Below are 27226 nucleotides of genomic sequence, written 5' to 3'. Positions count from 1 at the left end.
AAATCATTATGAAAGTAACATAATTTGTAACGTTAGGCTTTCAGCTGCAGGTTTGCTTAGCAGCAACCGATTGCAGGGGTGATAGTAGAAAAAAAATCCTGAGCCTGAACTTTTTTCCCTGGGAGGTAAGCGGGACCCTAAACCAAGATATGCCCTGATCAACATAATTGTCAAGCGGGATCCGGGGTTGTGGTCCCCTGGGAGAAGATTTTGATAAATAGTCCCTTAGATGATAGATTCTGGTGACTTTTGTGGAAATATGGACATCATTTAGAAATGAGATGAACAAACCCAATACAAGCCTATATTACAGTAGCATCTTTGTGTAGAGCACCAGAGCTCCTGGGACCCTGGGCCTGGGACAGCTTTCTTTTAAATTCTGGTGAGATGCCGTGTGTAATAATATAGCCTGCATGCCTCGAGACAGACAGATGCCTAAGGGCGAGTTTATCCTCCGCTAATATCTGACACAAAGTGACGAGTGGATGAGCGATTGTAAACGACAGATCAGAGCTAGTGAGCGGAGAGGATGGAATTTTGTTGGAGCGCGGAGTGCTTTTTAATTTAGAGGCCGGAGCAGCCGCTCTGTTCCGCTCCAATTTTGCTTCAATACCGCTCACACCATGAGTCTGAGGCATGCCCATCCACCCAGAATTCATGTCTTCCTAATAAAACCGACTGTTACATTTCAAAGATGTTGGTCTATAAGTTCGTTGATGGGGATGGAGTTCGCTAAATATTTAGAGGAAACTGATAAGTCATACAAGTGTATTATTCCTACAAAACAACTAGATACAATGTAGACCATGGTGACATAGTTTCAGTGAGTAAAGATTCATTTTGGAATCTAAGAAGACACCTTTCGCGGAGAGTGTGCTATGGAGAGCAAAGAAAAACGTGAGCAATTTGAATATGCTTCATATGAAGTAGAAGGCTGAGAGTAAGACTTGGATGCTAAGCCTGTATTCTTTAGGCAATTGATCCCTTTAGTTTTACGCTTATGTGTATTGACGTTGCCTATAGCTTGTTGGTTGATGCACCGTTGGTTGATCGGTGTTGCATTTTAAAATAAATGTTCTATGAGTGAAATTGCTGTTGCTCTTAGTTCTTTGGGGTTTAACTTTTCTGTTTAAGGTGACAATTTGGCTTGTATTTATTTCTCCATCTTTTAAACTGGAGCGAGCGTGGAGTGATTTCACTGGAGCGGGATGATTTTTAAGTGAAGCAGGGAGCGGAATTGAGCCGAGCGACCCGACGCGAATTTGAGCGGAGGAGCGGCCGAGTAAACAGCCACCTACGTGAGGTGTGTTGAATTGCTTGGACAGCTGCTTGATGACTAGGGTCTAACTTGTGCCATACGTGGCAGCACTTTTCCCCTCTAATTCCATATAATATTTTCCTTGCGCACAAAGTGCAGAAACATGCTCCTGGTTGCCTTTGTCACCAGCTTCCAAAGGGCTTTTCGTCTCTACCCACCTCCTCTATCCAAGACCAGCGCCATTTATCCTTTATAGCCTACCTTTATCGACAAGTCTGGCGTCCTCCCCTGGTTTCAAAAAGTTGCACTCTATGACATTGCCTATGTTTCGCGTTGCCAGTGTGAAACACATTTGTAGTGTATGGGAAACACAAAATAATTTCTCACGTAAGCACGCGAACGCGAACCTGATTTTTTATTTTTTTTTTGCAGACACGGCGGTCCGCCGCAAATCCGGTGAGCGCAATCAGGCCTGTATTAGTCATTTTCAAATCGGGTCATCAACCGGTTCATAATACATTTAAACTGACCCAAGGGTTTGCGTATTGATGCACTTGCATCTTTACCGTTCATAACGGTTACCGATACGTATTGGTGAATCTTTACACCCCTAATATACCTATGGATATCTGAGATGGCATTTAATTTAGATCTGACATTTAGTTTGGTGAAGTTGTCAGCTTGGAAGTTCATATAACATTTCTTACATGTACTTTATATCAAAATGGAATTTACCTGATCAAAGTGTAACCCCACAATGACATATGGTCTCTCTGCCTGCTTGTATACAGTTTCCAAGAAGTCAACATGACCAATGTCTCACAATGTTACAGTCAAGAAAGCTACATAATTTCAAAGGTACACAGAATGAACTGACATGCATTACAAGAGCTCTCAGATCCACATCACTCACAATCACCTCAGCCTTTGTTGTCAGTTAAATTTGTGAAAAGGAAACTTAAAGCAGACCCCCTCCTCCCATAAAAAGGATACGGAAGAGATCAAATGCTCCAGCCACATATATGATTGTGTCTCCCAGTTGTGGCTCTTTCCCAGAAGCAAACTGAATGATTTTCTGGGATGTCTGCAGAAACTGTGACACGCCGGTCCATGGACTGTGGCCTTTAGGACCCTGGGCAAATAGTAACAAAACCACCTCAGAACCATTTCAGAACACAATTAATTACAAATTACTTCCACCAATAAGAGCAACTCACTTACTTTAATATACAAGTAAACATCAGCACCAGATGTACAGTACAATGCGAGTAACATAAGCTTACTTTCAACATCAAGTATATCCTATGTTCCACAGTCATGCTGTTTTTTTATTATGATTCTTACTCAAGAATAAATTCTAGCCTCTAATGTCTTTGCCACATCCAATTCCAATTAACATCCACTAGTCATGGCTGTAGCGTCGTGAAACAATAACATTATTTAACTCATATGTGCATAGCTTGATCATATAAATTATGAATAAACGTCACCTTTCCAAAGTTGTCAGTGTGCTGTTGATAATCTGAATTATCCTGTGCAGGAGACAGAGACAGAGAATGACACAATAACAAATGCAGAAATGCATACATAAGGAAGTAGAGACCACTTGCTTACCATGTTACTGTGATGTGCTTTGGTCATCAAAAGCATACGTCCCACCAGGTCTGTTGTAGACACACCCTGGGTTCGTTTACATTCTCTGCAGAAGAGGGAGAATCATTACCTAGGATAACATGGCATATTTCCATGAAAAAGTTAGTCCGATGTCCTTACTTGTATCTACCCATCTTCTTTACTTCATCATATGTGTCCTTCCCGTCCACAGTCAGTGTGATATCATCTGAGGAGACATGGCATAGCATAAATCTTTATACAGTGGAGAATGATAATTGTGAAATAAATTAAAACAGGAAAAGACATTTCATTCCCAAAAAAAAACAACAAAAATGCACATTTGATGTATGTTAATGGTACAGTCCTCAATCCAGGTGAAAACCTGATGGTATCTGAACTCAACCAACACCAGAGTTTCCGCTAGAAAAAAATGGTGCCGGTCAGACGTTTCGTTTTCCGGACATTTTAATGATATGCCGGTCAAATATCCTATTATCCCTTCTTAATTAGTCAAACTGAGGAAAACTGGAGACAGGCTATGTAGCTTAAAGAATTACATAATCTGTATAGAATGCAACATGTTCATTAGCCTAACTTAAACATGCCTAACAAGATCTAGCCAGTATCTTTTCATTGACAGTAAGAGTCCGCTTCGTTCGTTGTTTTAAAAAGGCTACGTTGTTTGTTGCTCCTACCCACGTTATCTCAGTGGTGACTGTTTAACTTGCACAGATGTGCACAAGAATGCGCGCTCACACCACTACCCACTAATGCTATGCCTCTTTATTTGATAACAATAACGCGGTTCAATGATACCGTTTAATTATGCCAGAAATTATCCGCGGACCAGTAATCGCCTCGTCGAGGAGGCCCTAACCCTGCAGATCATAGACAGAGAACGCATAAACCTACTGTATGCTTTGGGTAAAAAACACTTTGCATGTCCAATGTACACGGAGAATGACAGTGTCTTGGAGCGGCCGCACCCCCCGCAACTCCACTTCCAATGTCACTGATTCCGACAGATACGCCCGACACTTCTGCTTTTTATCTGGTGGTGGTGGAGTTGACCGGACATCTGAGGCTTCAGACGTTACCAATTTATCATCATCCATCGCGTCTGGCCTCTGAAAAAACGTTTAAGGCTAGTCTGCCTGGGCCTGGCCATGGTTGAACCGCTCATTTGTTCGTTGTTTAACATGGACGTTTTAAGCGTGTGCTTCCTATTTGAAATGCAGCATAGGTTATGCGTGTTGTTTAATAACTTTCAAACTGTAGAGCCTGTTCATTTAAAAAACATAGCCAGAGGACGTATAATATAGGCTTAGGCCTACATATTAAGGCTTATTCTCAAATTCAGATTGCGTTAGGGGACGGGATTATTAGCCAATTTCAATCGGACAATTTGACCAGAGAGACATTTCATTTTTTTTTCGGCCAATGTCCGGTAATTACCGGACAACGGAAACCCTGACCAACACACAAATATTCTTCCCTTCAGGGGTTGGTGTGTGTGTGTGTGTGTGTGTGTGTGTGTGTGGGGGGAGGAGTAATAGGGTGTTTGGGTATGGTGTGTGTGTTTGGGAGGTATGGTGTAATTAGTGGAGAAGTGTAAATCCAGAGGCTTTTCTAACCTCCATGTACACAGAAGTCACAGTTGTACTTGTCCAGGGTCTCCAAGGTGGTAACATAGGGTGCCCCCTCTACAATTTCATCTACCCATTTGATCGCACGCACCATCTTATACCGTTCAGCTTGTGTGAAAACTGGAGGCCCTTTATGCTTTGCAATCTCTCCTGTGGAAACGAGAGAGTGGAAGAAACAGAGTGGGAGACATAATTCACAACTACATTCCAGATAAAAAGAGTGAATTTCAGTACAAAGTATTTATTAAGAACAGTGAAATACAGAGGACCAAATGCAGTCCATATGTAAGCACTCAAAGATGCATAACTCACGATCAGTGTGCACCCCCACTATAAGGTAATCTCCCATGGCTTTAGCTTGTCTCAGTTGATTGGAATGGCCGTAGTGAACCATGTCGTAACTGTAAAATGGGGGGTATGTGACAATGATATAAGTTTGTAAAGTTCTAGAGATGACCTGCATCACATACTGTGTAAATACAAACATACAATATACTGTATGTACAATATACCTTGGATAATTCCCCTTTTACAGTTTTATAAATGGAACCTCGATCAATTTAATTTGGCCTTTTTACAATCATTTACAATCCCATCTTTAATGTCAAAGTCAAAGCAAATTTCTACAAAGTAATGTTAATTAATTAAAAATATGTAATGCAAAATAAATGATTGCATAAATACACCCCCCCCCCCCCTAAAGTGACTGAGCTAAATCAACAGTTGTCCCGCCAATTGATGCTGGGTAATTCTTAGAAATGGGTGCCTTTTCCACTATTCCACAACATTTTCAGAATGTTAAAGTAAACTTCTTTTCAATTTATCCATTGCATTAAATACATGATAACCCTCCAAAAAAATCATATTTGCCTACCTCAGGCATACATTTTTTTTTCACACTGAAATATAATGTATTGAAATATAATAAATGCGAAGGGGTAGTATGTGACGGGGTGGTACATTTTATGATTAAATGGCTCGTCCAATAACGCTTATTAACTTACGTATTAACAATAACGTTATTGACTTAACATACATGCCTTCAATTAGAAAAGTCATTTGGTTAGCAATGAAGGGGTGTTAAAACTAATGAAAAATAGTTATTATCGTCTAGTTTGCGTGACTGGGTGGTTGGATTAAGCTTGGCAATCTGTGTCCATGTGTAGGCTACAAGCTACACTTTTGAGAGCCTAAAGCTCAGGACGCGATTTAGTTCAGGTCGGATTAAATTACGGCTGGCCCTGGGTGCATGTTGTCTTTTCTGACAGTCCGTTTCAAAAAGGAGCAATTAGACTTTTTGACGTTCCCTATCGCATAATTTAGGACTTGTCTGTACTACAGTGGGCATCGCTTTCAAATGGCCACTTCAGTCGCGCATTACGAGGCGTGAAGCTGCGTGAAGCTTTAGTACCACTTTCAGCCACTGTGCGTCGCTCTGCCACTGTACATCGCTCTGTCAGTAGCCTGACTGCCGCCCCTTCTGAAAAAGCAGGAGGCTACCAAACATAATTGTTACCGAGAGGAATCCCAGCCTACGAATTCAATAACAAAATAAATCATGCATAATTAAACATTACCTCGATTAAGGCTACTTGGGTATGGCTTAAGGCTTGACTACACGGTGGTAGCGAAAATCGAAATCTGCTATGTTATTGTCAGTGTTGGGGGCAATGCAACTACGCAAATCAAAACAGTGTCTTAATTTACCCTACTTCTTGACTGCAATGTAGTCAGTTGACTGCTTGACATGTCATTTTTATTTTTCTGTTTCTGTACAATAAACAAATACATCTGCTTTATGCCGCAGAATTACATTCATATTTGGCTGACTGCAGACGCGCCACTTCCCTCCCGATATTCCAAGATTAAGATAGTAGCCTATACAAAAAGCATAGGCTACTATCATAAAAATTAGTTAAAACGAATAGCTATTTGCAATTTGACAAAACACTGGTCCTCATTTTGCGAATGCGAGGAAGATATGAGCCTGTTGCATTTAGTTAGATGTCCGAGTCACGCATGTTTGAAAACCACTGGCTCGTAATCACAATAATTTAACACACGACAGTTGGATAGCCTACTTCATCACGTCCCCATGCCTACATTTTTGTGAGTAGCATAGAGATCGTTAAAAACAATAAAGTAGCCTATGTCTCTCCGTTTGGAACATCGAAAACGTATAGCCTATTTTTAATAGGGTAGACTACCGTCGGAGATGCTGACTGGCAAAGGCCTCGGGATAACACGTTATCTCCACTATCATCAGTAATGCCCCTTGATCAAAGTGGGGAATTAAATAAAAGTTTGAGAACCACTGGGTTAACAAGTTACCTGCAGTCCAGAGCAATATTCTGATGATCGGCGATGATATCGGCAAATGTTTGTTTTCCAAAGTAAGAATTTCACTTGACCATGCACCTTCGACAATGAATAGCTCATTACACTTGTTACTGTTAAACGTAGGCCAAACTGGTATCATTACAAACATTATTCTGTGTCCTAAAACTGGCATATTTTATGGCATTGTGTCATGTAAATTCGTTGCAAAATCTAGAGAAATGTGTGAGGTGGTCTGGTCAGCGGGGGACAATTGAGACACACATTGGATTGTGTTATTACTTGAACATTCCACACATATCCACAGCTGTGGTAGGCCTATCAGGGGCAGGAGGATTACTGTTAGCGCAGGCTTTATATAAAAGTCTTCAACAGAAGGCCTCGAATGCAGGCTTGCCCTGTGGTTTGCGCAGCCTACAGTAAATAACAGACCCGCCACAATGTGCGGTATGATGCTTTTTTACGAGCAAGATGTTTTTGGTGCCCTACGCACACTGCATGTTCTTAAATAACAATGATCATCAGTAATATTCGACCATTCATTTGTGTAAATGGGCAAGCGTGACCACCTTGATTGGCTGATGATTGTAACGCGGGCATGATTCCAAACACCTCCCTTACGATAATGAGTGACAGGTGACAGGTCTCAGAATGCGTGCGCTACACAAGGACGGAAGATGATGAATAACTGGGGCCGTAGGCTATTCACAAAGGCTTTTATCTTACCACTAGGAGTAGGCTACTCCTAAATCGCACTAAAAGATTTTAGCTTGGAGTTTTCTCTTAAAAGTTATTCACAAAGCCTTTCAGACAACTCCTAAACTAGGAGTGAGTCTTCGTTGCTATAGATGACGTCATTACTCATGCACGAGCTTGACTGAAGTGACCACCTTGATTGGCTGACGATTGTAACGCGGGAATGATTCCAAACACCTCCCTTCCGATGATGAGTGACAGGTGACAGGTCGGAGAATGCGTGCGCTACACAAGTAGTGAGAAGGAAGATGATTAATAACTGAATAAAAAGGCCTAGCCTAAATGAATAATGAGTAAGGCAAAACAAATAGCCTAGTAGCCTAATGAAACATACGGATTGATTAAATTATTCTGTTACTATGCCTACGTTTGCAAAAGAGAACATTTTAATTTGATGCACAATAATGTTACATTTAATTTACATTTTGACAATGATTAGCCTAGTTTTGGTTGTTGTTGGTGGCGTTATTGCATGTTAGTTATGCCTACAATGCAAAATTGCTTCCTATCCTATCACCATAGGATTTCAAAACACGGCAAAATGCCGCAGGTTTGTGAATAGGTGTGAGTTCTTTTAAGCTGTCAGAGGTGGGAAGGTGTGATTTGTTGGGGGCAGGGCCGAATTAACTGGTCACAAATGTCTGATGGCCCCCCTTCCCCCCCAGCCAACGTGAATCGGGTGGTCAGTTAATAGGCTGAAGATTTTTCCTGCCATCTAAGGCAGCGGTCCCCAAACACCGGGCCGCGGCCGGTACATTCCTAACCGGGCCGTAGCCTACGACATGAGTTTTAAAAAAATGCATGCAAACTAAACTCAATTTAATTCGCAATAATGTCACGTTTTTACATGGCATAGGCCTATATGCAGTTGTTTGATTGCACACATGTTTGCATTTTGCCAGGTCTATTTTCTTACGTCTGTCCCGCCTTCAACACTTTACATATTGCCTTCAGCGCTGCGCAGCCTCAGGTCAGCTCACTTCACTTGATCAGTTCTTGGCGAACGGTAGTGTCACACGAAGTTAGCTAAACTGCTAGAATGAGCATCAAAAAACAAGCATCTTTAGCAGACACTGGCCAGGGTGTTTAAGTTGCGAGAGCCGCTGCAGAGATTTCTTACAGAAAAAAAGTCACCGTTAGCTGCACATTTTAGTGATGAGGACTGGGTGTCAAAACTCGCTTACCTATGTGGCATATTTGGGTTGCTTAATGACCTCAACCTGTCACTCCAGGGGAGAATGACGACTGTATTTAAACTGGCAGATAAAGTCGCTGCATTTAAAGCCAAGCTTGATTTGTGGGGACGAATGGGGACGGGGTGTATTTGATATGTTCCAAACAGTAGTGGGGGTTTTGGGAGAGACTGAGGCAGGGCCCTTTCTCTTGCAGCTGGTGCGCGATTACCTTGTTGCGCTTTCAAATGAGTTTGAGCGTTAGGCTACTTCCCATCCTCCAAAGATCCACGGCAAACCAATGAGTGGGTCCGCAACCCATTTGTCAATATCCCGAATAGTCCAAACATGTCAGCGCAGGAGGAAGAGCAGTTGATCGAAATTGCAAATGACGGTGGTCTTAAGAGCAGTGTTGGGAGGGTTACTTTCAAAACGTATTCCGTTACAGAATACAGAATACATGCCCAAAAATGTAATCTGTAACGTATTCCGTTACGTTACTCAATCTGAGTAACGTATTCTGAATAGGCCTACTTAGATTACTTCTGCATTGAATTGCATTTTATAAGTGTAGGAATGCGGCCATCAAATCCTGCTTAGGCCTACTAGCCTAAACAGGCCTATTCTGGTGTGTTCTTCTGTTCCAAATGGCTGAAGTGTTCACATAGGGCTCACAAGGGCTCACATAGGAGAATGTAAAGTCAACCAAACTACCTGATAGGCCTACAACTTTAAAATAGCAAGGTGACCATTAAAACTACAGCAGGCGACTAGGCTACTTAAAATAAACAAATAAATAGGCTACTTTAAGGGCGTAGCCAGAAATTATCGATCCAATGTGTGTCTCAATTGTCCCCCGCTGACCACCTCACACATTTCTCTAGATTTTGCAACGACCTTACATGACACAATGCAATAAAATATGCCAGTTTTTAGGACACAGAATAATGTTTGTAATGATACCAGTTACGTTTAACAGTAACATAAGTGTAATGAGCTATTCATTGTCAAAGGTGCATGGTGAAGTGAAATTCTTACTTTGGAAAAAAAACATTTGCCGATATCCTTGGATGGGAGATACTTGTGTAGTTCAAATTGCTTGGGCAAGCAAGATATTTCAGGTGTCTCAACTGTACACATGTCTCAACTGTACTCAGTCTACCCTAATTAAGGTGTGCCTGTGAGATTTTTCGGTGGCATCAATCCAGTAGGCTACAAGTGAGGGGCGCATATGACAGGTGGAACGCAAATGACCTGTAAATGTAAACACTATGGGCTAGGCTACTGTATATCAGTGCTTTCAAAATGAACTATCGCGTAATGACAATCAAAAACCGCACGTTAAAATATGCTAGGCCTACTCGCAAGAATAATTCTTCAGAGGCTGCACCATATAATACATTTTAAAATAATAATCTATAAACCTATTTTAAGTTAAAATAAAAAACTTAGAATGCAGTGCCTATTATAGAGATTGGTTTTATTAGGTCAAACAACACGTGAACTAGGCTTTGCTTATTGCTTAGCAAACTGTGTAACCGATTGGCCGAAGTAGCCTGAGCTATTAATACTTGGGAAAATATCCTTTGAACAGACATCAGGAACCACGATCAGTGAGGAACAGGAGTTTACTCAATTTACTTTACTCAATTTGCTGTGCAAACAGTCATTTCAGGGTCTCCAATGACGCTTCCATAATGCGCGCTGGCTGCATTTTGAGGCTAGTGCAAGACGGCAGGGCTTGGATTTAAACATGCAAACAATTTCATCATAGCTTTCAGGAGCTTCTGGGAAATGGAGTTGCCTTAATTTATTTAGAGAGTGAACAAACTTATGAAACAGATAAGTATCGTCATGTAATCCATTGATTTCAACAATGTAACTGTATTCTAAATACCAACTATTTAACTTGTAACTGTATCGGAATACAGTTACTCATAATTTGTATTCTGAATACGTAACGCCGGTACATGTATTCCGTTACTCCCCAACACTGCTTAAGAGTGTGTATGAGGAAACCTCTCTGGCGGGTTTTTGGATCAAAACCAAAGCAGAATATCCCGAGATAGCCGTAAAAGCGCTGAAAACGTTGCTACCATTTCCCACCACGTATCTATGCGAGGCCGGGTTTTCTGCAATGACTGCAACTAAAACCAAATTGCGCAATCGACTGGACATTTCAAACACACTGAGGATGTCACTGTCTTGTTGCAGGGAACAAGCACAGGGCTCCCACTGATTATATTCATAATGCATGTTTAGTTCCCATGTTTTGTTCCCATATTTTGTTAAGCATGTTCACACTTGATAGATGTAGCTTCAAGTTGTTCAATTTTCATAGTTCATATTGTTACATTTTCACTTCTTCAAGTTCACGTTTTTCACGTTTTTAAGAGTTCGTTACCTTCACTGTTCATACATAACTGGAGCTAGCTCTTTTCAAGTAATGCATGCACAACACATATGGAACATGGAACCCCCGAACCCCCAATATCCCCCCCCCCCCCCCACGGTCCGTGAAAAAAAAAATGGGAATCAAACCGGTCGTCGAATCAAAGTTTTTTGAATATTAGTGTCGGGTGAATTGAAATGTTCTCAAAGTAGCCTTATGGCTGAAAGCTGCTTGGGATCCCCCCGTCAAGCAATATAACCATACAAACGCGCTCCCTGCACTCATTGTTTCAAAAAACTGAACTGAAGAGCTGTGAACGGCACGGCACGGTATGCCCAATGAAAATAAATTAACGCAACGCAATGCAACACAACACAGACACCGCTTCTCTCGCGTCAGTCACTGACATGAACAAAACACAGAACCCGCTTCTCTCACGGCAGTCACTGCAGTAGCCTAGAATAAATGCATGGGGAAAAACACTTCCCCATGACAAAGACATCGTAACACACTGAAAGTTAATATTTTGTCACTAGCAACATATCGGAACTCCCCCTATTACCGTCGGTCCCGTATTTCCACCGTCTTGCGTGTATGTGTCACTTATATCCATTTCTATACAAACCAAGACAGCGGACTCCTAAAGAGACGCAACCACCCACACCATAGGTGTATCTAAATTAGCTATGTACCAAAAATGACATTTTACCGTGACTCATAGAGCTGTAAACAGTGTTGTAAGGCTGCGTGTACACAACCGCTTGGAGCTCCAGTGGAATTTTAATTTCACGACAAGAATTCTCGGTCTAACCGTCCATGTGCCGTTAAGAACCAAACCAGATTTTGTTCAAATCTACACACCTATGGCTACTGAAAAATGTAAGGTTAATTTAGCAAATGTTATTTTGAAGTGTTAAAAAACATCGTTGTTTTAGAATTTCTGAACAAAAGTGGTGATAAATGGGGGTGTTACGATACATCTGTCCTTTGTCAATATGTTATGTTCCAAGTAGCCTATGCGTAATTCTGCTGTCTAAAGTTGTATGTTTATGACATTCAAGCAAGGAAAACGATGATTTGAAGACATCTGTTTCGTTGGAATGGCAAGGGGTAGCAACAGGGCAACACAGAGACAGGCCCGATGGCAGGGTTGTTATGCACAGCAAAATTCTCAGAGTTATTTTCCCAGTGTAAAGCAAAAGTGTTAAAATACAGAGTTAAAACTACACTGAAAACAGTTAGATTAACTGTTAAGGAGTCAATTTTGTAAGAGAGTTAGTGTCATTGGCCAGTGTTTGGGACTCAACTCCTTCAGTGTTATGAAACCACGCCTCTCCTAACGTGACCTCACGGATTTCAGCCACATTTCAGCAAGGTCTAGAGACGCCATCTTTCTTTTCGATGGAAACCGAGTATATGGTAAGTCACGCTATGCTTTATAGTTGTACAAATATATCCAAATAATTGTTTCTCATTATTTTAACCTACACCTGAAGATTGAATATTGTTAGTTAACTAGGAGTATGTTAGCGATGATGCAGCTAACTGAACTAACTGATAAAATGTTAGCTATCGCTAGCTAGCTAACAACAGGCTAGTTTTGGTTAAACGGAGTAATATAAGGCTGCATTTTAGCGAATTTATGAGTAGTCGATGGTCTTTGTCGGATAAAAAAGGTATTGGGTCACTAATAATCCAGCCCTCTCGTGTATTTGTAGTCATATGTGCCTTTCTCATGTTCGTTTTTTATTCTGTAACTGCTAGTGTCTGTGGCAGATTCTGAAGTTGCTAACGTTAAATCTGATTGACTAACGAAATTCTTGTAGACATGGGCAGTCATTCCAAGACAAATGAATGATCCAATAGTAGGCAAAACTTTCGAATTAGGTTTTTTTTAGTTCATGCCTGCACTAAAATGCCAACAGATTGGCATTCAGTTACGATAGAAGAATAGCTAACTGAGTAAGTCGACTGCAGTGACAGTGGAAAGGGGAGGGAAAGGGAGAGAGATTATGTGTGTGCGCGAGTGAAAGGGTGCAAAGCGAGCATTCTGATTTTATCGTCATCGTCAAGTTTGCCCTATAGATAGAACTATAACTTTATAGCCTACGGCTATTGACAAACCATAAGTTATGTTATATTTTGCAAGACAGCATCAGCTCTGTTTTTTTAATAAAAATGTGCAGTGATCTAGATTTGAGATCTAAATTGTTCCTTGGAATGCTCTGGTAAATTTCTGCTGTACTTTCTTCTGTTTGCAGTACTGGATAATTATCTTGACAGTTATCTTGGTCATAATTACCCTTATAACAACTCTGTCAGTGTTGTGGATTTTCTTGTGTCATTCCTAGCTTGGGTAAGATTGACAAAGTATTTATTATAATTTTTATTATTATTATTATTATTATTAGTAGTAGTAGTAGTAGTAGTATTCATTAAAATCTTAGTAGCCTAAACTTGACTATACCTTTGTTGTTACATTTAAAATTACCTTATTTTCTAGAGAATGCTTGTGAAAGTAAAGTACAGAGAAAAGGGGTAATTTACAAAGATTCTTCTGGAACAGAAGTTGACCCGGACATCTTTTCTGAACTGTTGAAGAAGGGGGAGGATTTGTTCAAGGTGTATGTGAATGATGGTAAGTAATTGTAATGTAATGCAGGAATGTCATATTTTTCTATTGCATGAAAGTTTTAAATATGCATTGTTCTTGACATTTTTTTGCTTATTGTTTTACACGATTTAGATTTAGAGGATATGTCAGTGTCTTCTGAAGCATCATACCCCTCAGATGCCTCCACTGTTGTATTGGATGACAGTCCGTGTGAGACTCCAAACAAGAAAATGAGAAGGGATGACCAGAGTTGTAGAGAAGCAGTCAAAAATGTAAGCAGTTTTGATAAATGTAAAATTACTGTTTTCCTTGAGTGTTCGTTGTTGATGTTTGAGTGTAATTGATTGTAAAGTTGTGGTATGTGGTTATGTGTTATATGTGCAGATGGTTAATGAAGTTCTTCAAAGAAAGCCAGGGGGGGAGAAGATTTTTCAAGAGTACACTAAAACAAAGTCACTGTCAGATGGAACCAGGAGACAGCTTGTGAATATCTTGGTTGCTGACATGGTGGAGGTGCATGGGTATGTTTGCAGAGTTCTTGATGGTCAAAATGCCGTTATGATGTCCCAATACCTACTTTTAACACCTTATACTATTATTTCAGACGGATCCCTTCCCAAGCTGTTCGAGTGAAGTATGCCCAAGGCATTGTGGCCTTGTTCCCATATCTTGAGGACCCATTGTCGAAGCATGGATATGTAAGTTTGGTATTGTGAACTAAATTGCAGTTGTTAAATATAAATTTAGCAGTCTGAAAGTGACTAAATTATATTTTTATTCCCAAAAGGAACACTTTTATGATGCAGCATCAGGCTCTGGGTACATTGCATGGCGTCTTAAGACTGTACAACGAAGCCTATCTGATGGCTCAAGGTCTCGGGTAGCAGTGGAACAATGCAATGGTGGTCCAAAGGCTGCAAGAGACTCGGCTTCTACCATACAACAGTTGACTGATCAAGAGTGCGAAGAGGCAATATCTACGATGAATCATTCTTCCGATAAAGCACTAGTTATGGAGAAAATGAAGGCCACTTTTGAACACTGACAGAAACTTGACTGTGATCCTGACAAGTCAGTAGATGTTCTGGACACCTTCCCAAGATTTCTTGACATACCTGGCCTTGTGAGTTTACATTTAATTGTGAAATATGATCATGCTAATTTAAAAATTAAGGTTCATGTTAAGATTTGCTCAGCCATACCCAATTTGTACTGTAATGTTGTAAATGTTTGTGCTTTCATGGTAATATTGTACATTACCTAAGAAATGGGAGAATGTCATCAAGTACATCACGTTAATGCTTAGTTCCGTAAAAGTGTGGGTATTAAATAATCTATGGGTAGAAGGGCTGAACACCATGTATTAACATTCTATTGTTTTAATATTAGATTGAGCAGGACTTTCTGATGCTTTTTGGAGAGGAGGCATCAGGGAAGTTCTTAGCCAGATGGCCAACGTTTTTCAGACCACACATCACTGAAGATGCAAGGGGCTAGTACCAACTCTACATGTTGAGGAGCTCCTTAGCTCTGCACAAGGAAATGATGGTGGTAGGTTAAGCTCATTTGAAAATTTTATCAGTCTTTACTTCCTGTTTTATACTTGTAACACTGCTTACTTTGTCAACACTAAACTGCTTAGGATGGGACCGTGACATTGCTTCACTGTGCTTGCTGCTGCATCTCATTCCTCCCAACATCTAAGGGCCACAAGAAGTCTGCGAAAATCAGTGCCCTCCAAGCAGAGGACTACTTGGTGAGGTATCTGCAGGTAAGTTCTTAATGTTAACAGTTCTTCCTAAGCAAATAGACTGCCTGTTCAGAACAACTAAGGGTTGCAGAACTTGTAAAACGGTAATTTATTGCCATAAATAAACTCAATTTGTCTGTAATAATTAAATATAGTGTGGAGAAAAGGATTGAGAGGGGGAAAAAACACAATTGAGCGAAACTGCAGATAATTTAATGCAAATATTGAGTTGGTATATCTTAATGCATAGTGAGTTCCTTTTTTTGTGTTGGTTTTACAGGTTGGTGCAAGCATTCAAATCTTCTTGACCAGTCTCGAACCGTCTCAGCCCTTTCTGCTCTGCATTGGCGAACAGAAGAACAAGATACAGAAGTTCTACATCATCGTGGATAGCAAGGCAATTCCATGCATATATTATTGTGTTCTCCCCTCGTGTAACTGAAGGCATGGCTTGTTTTCTAAAACATTTAATTTCAGAGCACCATAGCCTTTTCAAGACTGTATTCCCAAGCAAACGTCTCATACCCAAGCACCATTTTTTAGTTCACTATCCCCGTTGTGAGGTTCGAGGCTAAGCATAATTTTTTTAAACGCTCCGTTAAGAACTTCAAAAATTTAACCAAAACTATGGTGAAGGCACATCATTCACAGATGGCCGTTTACTAGAAAACATTTAATTTTGAAAGATTTGAGCATGGACCAATACATATTGAAGTGGTTTCTAATTTGGAGGGATATGAAGTTATATGTCAGTGTCTTAATATCAGCTCACAATATGATGCCCATACAACTAGCTGGGTAAAATATTTTGGAAGAGAGTATCATTTAAGTTTATTTGTGTGCTGTGGCATTCAGCCTGATATGCCTGTGCTATGCCTGTGCAAAAAATAAATCGAAAAAAAATTGGAAAAAAATCAATATAATTTTGAAAGATAACTGTGCTTATCTTGTTCTTTGTGAAGTTGTGACTTTGGGATTTCATGACCATTTCAGTGCATTTTGTATAGAAGAGAGACCTGGACAGTTTCATATTGTAAGCATTGATTTATTTTACCACAAAGCTTTTGACAAGCAATTGTATTACAATTCTGATGAAAACATTTACTTGGTCCCCCATTGCCACCTGTGCTAATGTAATGTTTTGTACTAGTATTACATTTTGCAATAAAATCTCTGCAAGAGTTCAGTGTATGGTGTTTTTTAGCTAAATAACTTTTATAACTAAATAACAATTATTTTCAGAAAATGTTGTTGTATTAATCAGTATTGTACTAAACTATTCAGTAGCAAATAATAACACTAATTAGTGTAAAATTAACCCATAAGCCGATTTGAAATTGAACTCTGCACTCTAGTGTAACAGGAAGTTAACACCTCCTGGTGTTAATTGTTAACTATTTATAGAGGTGTTCCAACACAAATTAGTGTAAAATAAACACTGAAACAGATTTGAAATTTAACTCTACACTCTAGTGTAACAGGAAGTTAACACCTCTAAGTGTTCATTTTAACTCTATACAGAGGTGTTCCAACACTGTATCTGAGTTGGATTATTTACACTCGACAGAGTGTTAAATTAACACTGACAAGATTGGGACAAAATAAACACTGATCTAGTGTTAAAATTGACTCTTACAGAGTTGTTTTAACACTGTAAATTTTGTAGTGTGAGAGTATTAAAATCTGGGATAGCCTATTCTACGGCAAGACAGCGGGGGAAAGTTAAAATACGTGATAAACACGGAAAAAGTTGGCATGCATTGTTTCGGTCCCCATGCACAGGGATTATTTGTCATATTATTAATCACATATGATTATTTGTGAAATTGTGCAAACAGGCGCAACACATTTGAAAAGGAAGGACTGGTAGCATGCAAGCTCACGAACGATTGATTTAAGAACGTTATCACAGTGTGTGGCTGTGGCGCAAAGCAGCGCGGGCGGAAGACGGCAAGGGGGTCATGTCTTTTTTAACAATTCTGTCGGAGGGTCATTGAACAATTTCTAGCAGGCAAGGGAGGGTCATGCAACTTTTGACTGAAGCACTCAAAATTCATCCGGTGGCCCCTTCAATAAATAACGAACAGTCCCTAGATTGCTGCTGGGCTAGGCTATATGTCTTGGTTCATGTCCGTTCACAACTCATTGCCGTCAAACGCGTAGCCTATCTCGCGGTTGCATCCATTACAAACAAACATGCAATGTGAACGTCTGGGATTGGGAAGAGCACTAAATGCTCTACTGAATAAGCACGAAGTCAAACCTTTAAATGAAAAACACTCTTTAATAATCAAAAAAATAAACCGCTAATGAAGTAAACTTGTGACCTTAAAAAATCGTTTATGCCTGTAACTCCGTGATAACAGGACGTAACAGGAAGGCATTTGGCTGAGCAACGGAGGTTAATATGCTCTATATTTTGTCCAAATGATGTCTGTCTATCATCGTTGCACTCGGAGAAAACCAGAATGTTTAATTTGTCCTGCGTTTCTTCTACGGCTGCAAACGGGATTCACTCGCAGTTAACCAAATATTTCTTTATTAGGGCAGGGCAGGCATATTTCTGGCTATTAAATTATTTCTAAACCAGTCTGCTAAAGTCTGTAGTGAAGTCTGTGTAGGGTTTTCCAGGCTCCATTTCTTTTTACGAGACACCCTACTCACTTGAGCCATCTACCGGTTGTTTGGGTTGTTGCAGCGTCTCACTGGGAAAATACAAATTAAAGTCGCGTGATACCGCGTGATCCCACGCGCGGACCGCGAGTGAAGCTGGCCAAGTCGAAGCACTGCCCACTGTATGTCCGCCGAGGTGTCCCGTTATTCACAATTAACGAACGAGGCGGAGGCAGAGAACTCCCCCGACACGCAGCACCCGAGTTTGTAGGCTAACTAGTAAACAGCATCAGTAACGTGCATCAATCGGGAATTCGCTAAATGAAGGAAGTGGGTGCTTTACTTATTGATCCGGATCAAAGAGACAATAGCTTACAAAGTGGTGTTTTTGTAACTTCCGTGTAGATGATTGTAATTCATTGCAACTTCAGCAATGTAGGCTACCTTCCTTACCTTCGAAAAATAGCTCCGTACAGCTGAAGCCCAGTCTACAGTCTGCCTCAGTGAGAATCCTAAACTTTGTCTGTGTTCAGTCTTCGATCCTGATTGGCTGCATTCGTGCTAACTAACAAATCAGACGGTGTAGTGGGCGGGACAATGCTCTTGACCACAGAGTAGCAAATGCAGTGAGTGAGAGACGCTTTACAGACAAAGTAGCGCATTTCATTCTTTATCCATTTCAATATCGGCTTATCGGTGGAAAAAATGACCGATACCGATTATTATAAAAATGCTAAATATCGGCCCTAATAATCAGCCAGGCCGATAATTGGTCGATCCCTAGTTTGGACCATGATAGTTTCCAAACTTCAGTAGTCTGGACTAAGGTGGTTAATGACGTTTAGTAGCACGTGAACGGGCACCTGCACATAATTTTGTTTATTGTACAGAAAAATAAAAATGACATGTCAAGCAGTCAATTGACTACATTGCAGTCAAGAAGTAGGGCAAATTAATTTACGAAACCAAAACGTGGGTCATAGTTGTCTAAGCCAGTGGTTCTCAAATGGGGGTACGTGAAGGCACTCCAGGGGGTATGTGAGATTTTAACCCTTAGAAGCCGATTATGCAAAGTGCGTCAAAAAACACACCCTTTCTTCTCTGTTACATTGCTCCGCAACTGTAGCCTGGGTGTTCCCATGCTGCCTTGCGCGCGATTTGATTCACGCTGCTAAGGCAGCCTGGAAACTACCGCCCTAATTTTTGCCTCAGATAGGGAACCAATCGCAGAACAGGGGGGAAAGCAAGACGATGATGAGCTTTGCACAGACGCATTTGATAGACATCCGTGGCACCCAATAAACGGCTCTGGGCATTTTTTTCAAATACATGAAAATGAACGTTTGGTTCCCAGACCACGTCTCATTGAGAAGTGGTGGCGCTAACCAGGCTACCGCAACTGTTCATAGCAGCGAGAAGCCTTTATTGTGTGACAGAGCAGAAGTGGGGCTTTCCAACGAGACACGCACTTGTCTGTATGTTAAAGTATGAAGATTAAAAAAAATCATAAAATTAAATCAAATTGCATCATATTTACAGTCTCTGCGTTCATCTGCGCACCCATTACTCTCGTTTGAATTACTCGCGAACCCGTGAACGCATAGATATGGCAAGCATATCAGATGAAAGAGGAGACACTATTCATTGGTACCAAGGATGTCGATCCTTCTGGCTTATGAAAACAGACGAAGTGACTGCAAAATAATAACGTCATGTACAAAAACCAACTGCACACCCATTACTCTCGTTTGAATTACTCGCGGACCTGTGATCGGATAGATATGCCCACTGGCGCCTTAATGCAGGGGCTTACCTGGGCTTCAGCCCAGGGGCCTCGACCAATAAGGGGCCTCCTAATAATAATAATGATAATCAATAATAATAATAAACGGCATGTCCGTATTCGCGGTGTCATTAGCCTACTCTGGAGCTAGCCTAAATAATTGAGCACATCATACTGCTCTACAATTACATCCATGCAGAGGCCCCCTTTGTCTTCTCCAATTCTAAAGTGTAACAAAATGTAACAAAACGTAATAAATCCCAACGGGTGTAGAGGAGCTAGAGGAGAGGCTGAAACTGACTGACAAACGTATCATACAAACTCTGGAGATAACGTGGGTAGGATTGAAGCAACGATAAACGAATGACGTGGATTCCTGTAACTGTCCATGAAAACAGAAGGCATAGCAGGTAAATATCGTAGCAAATAGCCTGGAAATGAAACGGCTTTAAAAACATGTATTTCACGTGTCTCATGAGTGAACGCAGAACATGGGCTGTGGCGCAAAGAAATGAATTAGTGATCTGCATCTCCGTTCACCAACAGCTAAGTTTGTGCTAACCCATTCGCACATATAATAGTCTATGTTATGTTTCCATCTCCATTGTTAACTTGAGATGTCTCCATGTAGTGTAGTGATAATGCATAAGGTAGCCATGTTCACGTCACATGAGCCAGCTTGTTCTGTAGGCTAAAAGTATTTCTGTCCCTCCCAAACTGCGTTAAACTGGTGTGTTAAGTAGACAGAATTTCAAAAAAACTCCTGGGGAACCCCCCGACACGACAAACACATGCACTTTTGAAAAGCTTTTAAATGTCCATATGTGTACCCATCTTTTACATTAACTTAGCCTACAGCCAGTATTGTAAAAGTCCAACGCTTGTTTTCATGCAGTATAGGCTAGCCTTTTTGATAAGCGATGTCATGGGTAGGCTGACGTGATTCGAGGGCTTTCTGTTCCTGTTTATGTAAAGGTTTTACATAGGCTGAATAATTATAGGCTACACTGCATGTTATTAACCAAAAGCGCACGTTATGTGTCGGGTCAGATCGCGGGCCGGGTATCATTTAATCACATTTTGACAGCAAAATAATAACTTCATATAGCTCGACTTACCTCACGTTTTTGTCTGTTTTTGTGGCAAAGCATGGTTATAATCCAACGCTACTGTGTGTTTCTCTATGGCAAAGAATGTTCATAATCCGGTTTTGAGATCCTAGCAAATTCCTGCATGGCATTCAATTCAAGGCTCACATTGCATCCCAATTTGTTCGACAAAGAAACACCTTTTTGCCTTTAATTTGTTCATGGCAACGCAGTAAAAAGTTGTAGAGAATCATGAGTGCAGACAGGCACACACACGTAAACTCGGGTCAAGTCAGGTCAGATCAGTTCATGTTCCAGATATGAAGCGCAGAAAGGTCATTTTTAATCACTAAATAAAAAATTATTTCTGTAAGGCACACACCACATATGTCTGTAAATTGCTCAGCCCCAGAGAATCCCTCCACCGTGGCAATGATATTGCCAGATTCAGGACAGTCTGCCCTACACACACATGACATGCATGTAGAGCTATGAGCTTGCTGTGGTGAGATACATGTCAAAATATAAGATTTTTTATAATACGCTTTTTAGATTTGAATTCTTTAAAAATCAAAATAAAATCAATGCTAGTACTAATACCTGAAATGATGGCAGATCTGGATAGCCTAGACTCTGGCGGAAAAAGAAAAGAATATATAATATGTGTGTGTGGCACTTACAATGACCAGAATCAATCCTTATGAATAAAGGTAGTGAAAATGCCCTAAAAAAAACTAAGGGTTATAACATATATTTAAAAAGTAGAATCCATGCAAAAATATACTTAAAAAACAATTATTTCATAAATATTTCAGGAAAAAATAAGTTGTATGTGTATTTGTTTATTAGTTCCAAAGTTTAATAAATTAGACACTGATGGCACAGTGTTCTGTTTTAAGTCTTTTGCTTTGCGCTGGTTAGGGGGTACTTGGCTGAAAAAATATTTCACAGGGGGTACATCACTGAAAAAAGGTTGAGAAGCACTGGTCTAAGCCTCTATAGCGTAGCCTGTTAAAAACGTCGCTAGATAGTATTAAATCGCCAACATTGTTTTCTGCAGAAGCCTACCCAAGGCTACAGATTAATTCTGAACAGTTATTTCTCTACAGAAAATTTCGATTTTCGTTACCACTGTGTAGTCAAGCCTTAAGCCATACCCAAGTAGCCTAAATCGAGGTAATGTTTAATTATGCATGAATTATTTTGTTATTGAATTTGTAGGCTGGGATTAGTCTCGGCAACAATTATGTTTAATGGTAGCCTGCTTTTTCAGAAGGGGCGGCAGGCAGAGCGATGTACAGTGGCAGAGCAACGCACAGTGGCTGAAAGTGGTACTAAAGCTTCACGCAGCTTCAAGCCTCGTAATGCACGACTGAAGTGGTCATTTGACAGCGATGCCCACTGTAGTGTTGCACGGTTCACCAATACTACAAAAGTATCACAATACCCTGAAATTAGACACCTTACAACAGAGTCCTGCAACGGGTCGGGTACCCACGGGTACCTGCATAAAAGTTGCTCAAACAGGTGGATTGTGACATTCCTAAAATTCACGGACGGGGAGGCGGCTGCGGGCGGATAAGGAATTCCTTGCGGGCGGGTAGCCACATGCAGAATTTTCAGATGATACTGCAATTGTGGGGTGTATCAGGGATGGGCAGGAGGAGGAATACAGGAGCCTGGTGGAGGATTTTGTGCAATTGTGCAAACACAACCACCTACAACTCAACACTGTGAAGACCAAGGAGATGGTGCTGGATTTCCGGAGGTCTAAGCCCGCTCTGCTGCCAGTCACCATTGAGGGGGTCAATGTGGAGGTGGTAAACACTTACAAGTATCTGGGGATACATCTGAACAATAAACTGGACTGGTCAGTCAACACTGAAGCACTCTACAAGAAAGGGCAGAGCAGGCTGTACTAAGGCTGGGCGATAAAACGATAGCGATATATATCATGTAATCGATATCAATGAAAAAAATATATTAGATAATTAAAAGCAACACACACCTCCGACCTTAGTTTGTCCATAAATAAAGTCTAAATAGCTCTTGCATTGTAGTTAGTGTGCAACTCTACAACTGAAGTCATTTGTCCCCATACAACTCTTCAATGCCTCACTTAAAGGAAGAGGAGAGGTAGACTTCTCTGCATAGTCTATCTGCCTCCACACCTCCCTTTTCACTTCCGTGACCTCTGACTGTACTGACTGTCCACTAGCCCACTGTGTTACACTGTCTACACTGTTTTCTGGCTATATTAGCCCATATACAACCCCTCCTCCATCTCCCAGTCTGGACTGTGGTCTAACATCACATTGACCAATGGCTGATACCCAATTACTGCAAAGCTATCCATGCACTGCTGCGATCATTCTTATATTACTATTACATTTTTCTCCATTTTGTCCATAATTATACTATAACTGTTATATTACTATGCTTACATTTTTTTTTATTATATTGTCCATATTTAATACTGGTCTCTTATATTGTCCACATTTATTGCTGGTCGCTAAACTTTAACCCTGCACTGTTGCACTTATTTGCACTACCACCATGACACACACCTTACTGAGTTACATGCTTACATTTACATTCATCATTCATATACAGTAGCCTACAGGATCCTTGTTTTAGTATCTTTAGTGTATTTTACTGTTCATTTTAGTCTTGTGGATTTCGTTTTTTTATCATCTTGTTTATGTTGTTGTGTGTGGTGTCATACGCTACTGGGACCTTGAATACCCCCTTGAGGATCAATAAAGTATATCTATCTATCTATAAAACAAATTGCACTGGATTTGAATCGCTGATTGCAGCTTTAGCTAAATTCTTGATGAAGGTGTCTGGTGTAGCTACGATAGCACCTGTTAATGTTACATAAACACAACTTATTTTGGGACTTGAACAAGACAAGGTTAACAGTTATTAGTAAGAGAGCTGACATTAGCTGCCATAGGTAACTTACCAACCATCGCACCACAACTGGACAATACGTTTTCTTTTTTCAGTACCAGAGGCGGTGACTGCTGGATTTGCGACTGCCTCCTCGCTAACAGTAGCGCCGTGATGGCCGTTCTTGATCATTGTCAGATTCACGTTTAAGTTTATTTCTAAATACACAAATAAGTACTCAAGTAAGATGGGCCAGACCGACCGACCGTCCGACACAATAGTTTTCGGTTCACAGTTCACAGAAAATGTATAAGCCGACAGGGCAAGCTTCCCGAGCTTCCGGGAACGAAGAACTTCCGTCAAAGATAGTTTGACGGATTAGTTTTCAAAATAAAAGTAAAAACTTTTTCCAAATAAAACTTGAAAGATGTTGAACAGTTTTTTAGTGGGGTTGAACCATAGGGTTGAACCTGGTTTTGAACCCAGAAATCGTGGGGTTGAACCTGGTTTTGTCGGATAAAGTTTTTTTTTTCTGCTTTATCTTGTAGACTTGGGGTAACTTTTTAGGAGGGTGCCTTGGGCAATATCCTATTCTAGCCTATGGCAATTTCATATAACAATCTTATTGCCCTATGGGCCCAAATCATGAAAATGTAGGAAATAGGCTACTCTTAGTTTAAAGCTGAATATTAATATGAAATGCATCAAGTTCCCTGTTTGGCATTTATTTACACAGTACGTTATATACAGTATATTTTTTAAAAAGCTTCAAATGTGGAAAAAAATAACCCTTTTTCTCTCTCAAATGAACTTTCTTATTTCAGATAATGCCTAGAGTTTTTTTCCCCATATCAATTCACATTAAAAAAAAATATTGGATTCGACATCCTAGTCTAAGATTTAACAGTCTCCCATGTCTAAGACTATGATAGTAAACTCTCAGCCTGACATCTTATTTCGTTGCTGAGATATGCCTTTTCAATTATGTATTGACACTGCATAGAAAACCGCACTGAATGCCATTATGTGTAGCCTAACATTTTTTGAAATATTCCTCTCATCTCTCAGCAAAACCATTTTTTGCCAAAAATGTACACTCTGGAGAACACTGAAAAAACACACAGGCAGACAAATTTACTTAACGCACTAGCAGACATATTTGCTTGTTTTCAGGATGAGATTAGAATAAGACAAACTCTTTTAAAATCAAATGATTCTATGAGAAATCGCTAGGTAAGTCTCTTTATACTAAAAACATAATCAACTAGCACTTGGTTAGATTTTGTTAGATGAGCAGTTTTTGCTTATCCTATTCTATCCACCACTGTTGTATTATTGAAAGAAACCCAGATATTTTTTACAGCAACTGGAAAATGCCTATTTTTGTTCTCAAGTCATTTTGAACTTACAATCTGAAAACCTTGAAGAAGTAGACTCCACGAGGAAGGTATACTGAAGATGTTTACTTTGAGAAGGTCACCAGGTCCCATTGTTTGAAAAACACCCAAAACTAATACATTTCTATAGCTATTCTCCACATTGTGGATGGTGTTTTGGTGGTTGAAATATTCACTCCATCTCAAAATGGATCACTTGGTCACCATGGATGCTGATCATGGATCACTCTTCTCCAAACATCCACAACTCAGTTAAACCTTAATAAGGGCACACCTGGACAAAGAATTTAGCTTTCGCTGATTTTTTGTTGACCCAGGGACATGGCCTGAGATTGCCATAAAAAAGAAGCATTAAATTCCAATGACACCATGTACATTTTAATTGTGGGGGTTAGAAAAGTATTCTTTTGGGATGTTTTTCAACCAGGGGGACCTGGTGACCTTCTCAAAGTAAACGGTACCACTAAAGCAAGAGGCTACACTGAGATTCTGGAGGAAAAGATCAGACAGTGTGCAAAGAGACCTGCCCCAATAGGCATCATTGGACCATTAAACAATGATCCAAAACATACAGCCAAACAAGTCAAGAAATGGTTAACAGAGAACATATTTTCATATTTTAGAGTGGCCCAGTCAGAGTCCAGACCTCAATGCATCAAAAAAGTGAGTACATGGCCAGAGTGATGGCAAATAATCGTTCCTGTCTCAAAACCCGGATTGCAGCTAAAAAGGTGCGGTCTACAATCATTGTAGAGACATGGAGCGACTTGGTAAGTAAGAACCATTTTTTGAGAGCTTTGATTGCAAATAAAGATGTTTCCAGTGATTTTAAAAGAGTATGAATAATTGTGGACCGGATTTTCACAAATCAAATGTGGCAACCCTATTTCCCATACTGCAGAGCTGATTACAGCAAAGACATCTGTGAATTACCTTTGTTGTGTGCTTGATAACAACTTGTCTGGAGATCATATGTTTTTTGTTCAAATTAACAACAGAATCAAATTTCATGACAGTATATCCAAGTTTGTTGAACAATGAGCCATGAAAACAAACAACTCTTATAGAGTGCCATTTTGACTGTTCTGGTAGTTCCTGGTTTAGCAGTGCCTCTAAAGATCTAAAAAACAAACTGTAAACATAACACAAGCTAGTCAGGCTTTTTTCAGGACTCCCAACTGGTTCATTCCTTGACACCCTCACATTAGGAATATGGCTCAAGGTGAATGACAGAGTGAAGCAGATAAAACTACTGTATACAGGGTACATATGATTGTGTATTGTGATATTCCCAACTATGTTAGGGGCTACTTTAACCATCTTTGGGACATACATTTATATTCCACTAGAGATAGCTCTACACATGTTGTACCAAACATGTAAGTAGTCATTCTTATATTCTGTAGCAGTTTGCCTAGGAACTTGAAAATAACAGGACATTTTACTGATTGTCATTGTCATTTATGCTATTAATAGTAAATCATTACTAAAATATCTTCTGATAATGCTGATGTTGTGGTTGGTGATATTTATTGTGATAATTTATTGTGCTATGTGGTTATCACTGTCATGGTTCCTTATTGACTTCTCCCTCCTTCAATCTCACTTCCAACCCCGTTGAGGATCACATTATAGCAGTGTTTTCAGCTTTATTGTGTTATCCTTGTTATCTGTGTTAAATAATGTGCATGAGAAGCAGATATTTGTATGTCTGCTGTGCTTTGTCTGCAGTAGTTTTTTTGTTTGTTAGCATGTATGAATGGATGGGAGGAGTGGGGGAATGCATGGGGCCTTTTCTGTAACAGAATTAAGGAAACATCAGAGTGGGGGAAAAGATGAAGTGAGATGAGAGGAGCAGAGAGCTGCATGAGTCTGACAGTTTCTTACCTCCTCTTACCCTCTGCACAATGG

At 40.2% G+C, this 27226-nt stretch overlaps 2 protein-coding genes across 3 annotated transcripts in view; one reads left to right on the top strand and one right to left on the bottom strand.

The window, feature by feature from the left end:
- pcyt2 (phosphate cytidylyltransferase 2, ethanolamine) overlaps positions 1-24259 on the bottom strand; it is a 102093-nt gene extending 77834 nt beyond the window's left edge. Inside the window, exons 1-8 of one of the 2 annotated variants that reach the window (XM_076295967.1) lie at positions 23992-24259; positions 4831-4919; positions 4507-4668; positions 3032-3098; positions 2873-2957; positions 2749-2790; positions 2252-2390; positions 1994-2076 (exon numbers count right to left, since the gene is read on the bottom strand). In XM_076295967.1, coding sequence (XP_076152082.1) covers positions 1994-2076; positions 2252-2390; positions 2749-2790; positions 2873-2957; positions 3032-3098; positions 4507-4668; positions 4831-4919; positions 23992-24110 — 786 coding nt within the window. In that variant the 5' untranslated portion in view covers positions 24111-24259. Of the gene's footprint in view, positions 1-1993; positions 2077-2251; positions 2391-2748; positions 2791-2872; positions 2958-3031; positions 3099-4506; positions 4669-4830; positions 4920-21623; positions 21657-23991 lie in introns of those variants that run through there. The other variant, XM_076295973.1, reaches the window with a different exon arrangement.
- Positions 13478-16376, top strand: LOC143116626 (uncharacterized). The gene is made up of 9 exons (XM_076277857.1): positions 13478-13531; positions 13679-13813; positions 13922-14061; positions 14174-14310; positions 14394-14487; positions 14577-14912; positions 15179-15340; positions 15432-15560; positions 15820-16376. The coding sequence occupies exons 3-6, from the start codon at positions 13933-13935 to the stop codon at positions 14832-14834; spliced, it is 618 nt and encodes a 205-aa protein (XP_076133972.1). The 5' UTR covers positions 13478-13531; positions 13679-13813; positions 13922-13932; the 3' UTR covers positions 14835-14912; positions 15179-15340; positions 15432-15560; positions 15820-16376.
- Positions 24260-27226: the final 2967 nt, after the last annotated feature.

This window comes from Alosa pseudoharengus, unplaced genomic scaffold (assembly GCF_046254945.1).
Source record: "Alosa pseudoharengus isolate Yale_2024_CS ecotype anadromous, Long Island Sound unplaced genomic scaffold, YU_APseudo_1.1 YU_APseudo_1.1_scf_1, whole genome shotgun sequence".
Lineage (NCBI taxonomy): Eukaryota > Metazoa > Chordata > Actinopteri > Clupeiformes > Clupeidae > Alosa > Alosa pseudoharengus.
Note: the sequence above shows the minus strand (reverse complement) of the source record. Positions and strands in the feature narration are given on the sequence as shown.

Bases quoted from the DNA above. Each gene is read 5' to 3' on its own strand.
- LOC143116626 (XM_076277857.1), top strand. From the start codon at position 13,933: ATGTCAGTGTCTTCTGAAGCATCATACCCCTCAGATGCCTCCACTGTT. The intron at 14,062-14,173 runs GTAAGCAGTTTT...TTATATGTGCAG, and splicing joins GTAGAGAAGCAGTCAAAAAT to ATGGTTAATGAAGTTCTTCA. The intron at 14,311-14,393 runs GTATGTTTGCAG...CTATTATTTCAG, and splicing joins GACATGGTGGAGGTGCATGG to ACGGATCCCTTCCCAAGCTG.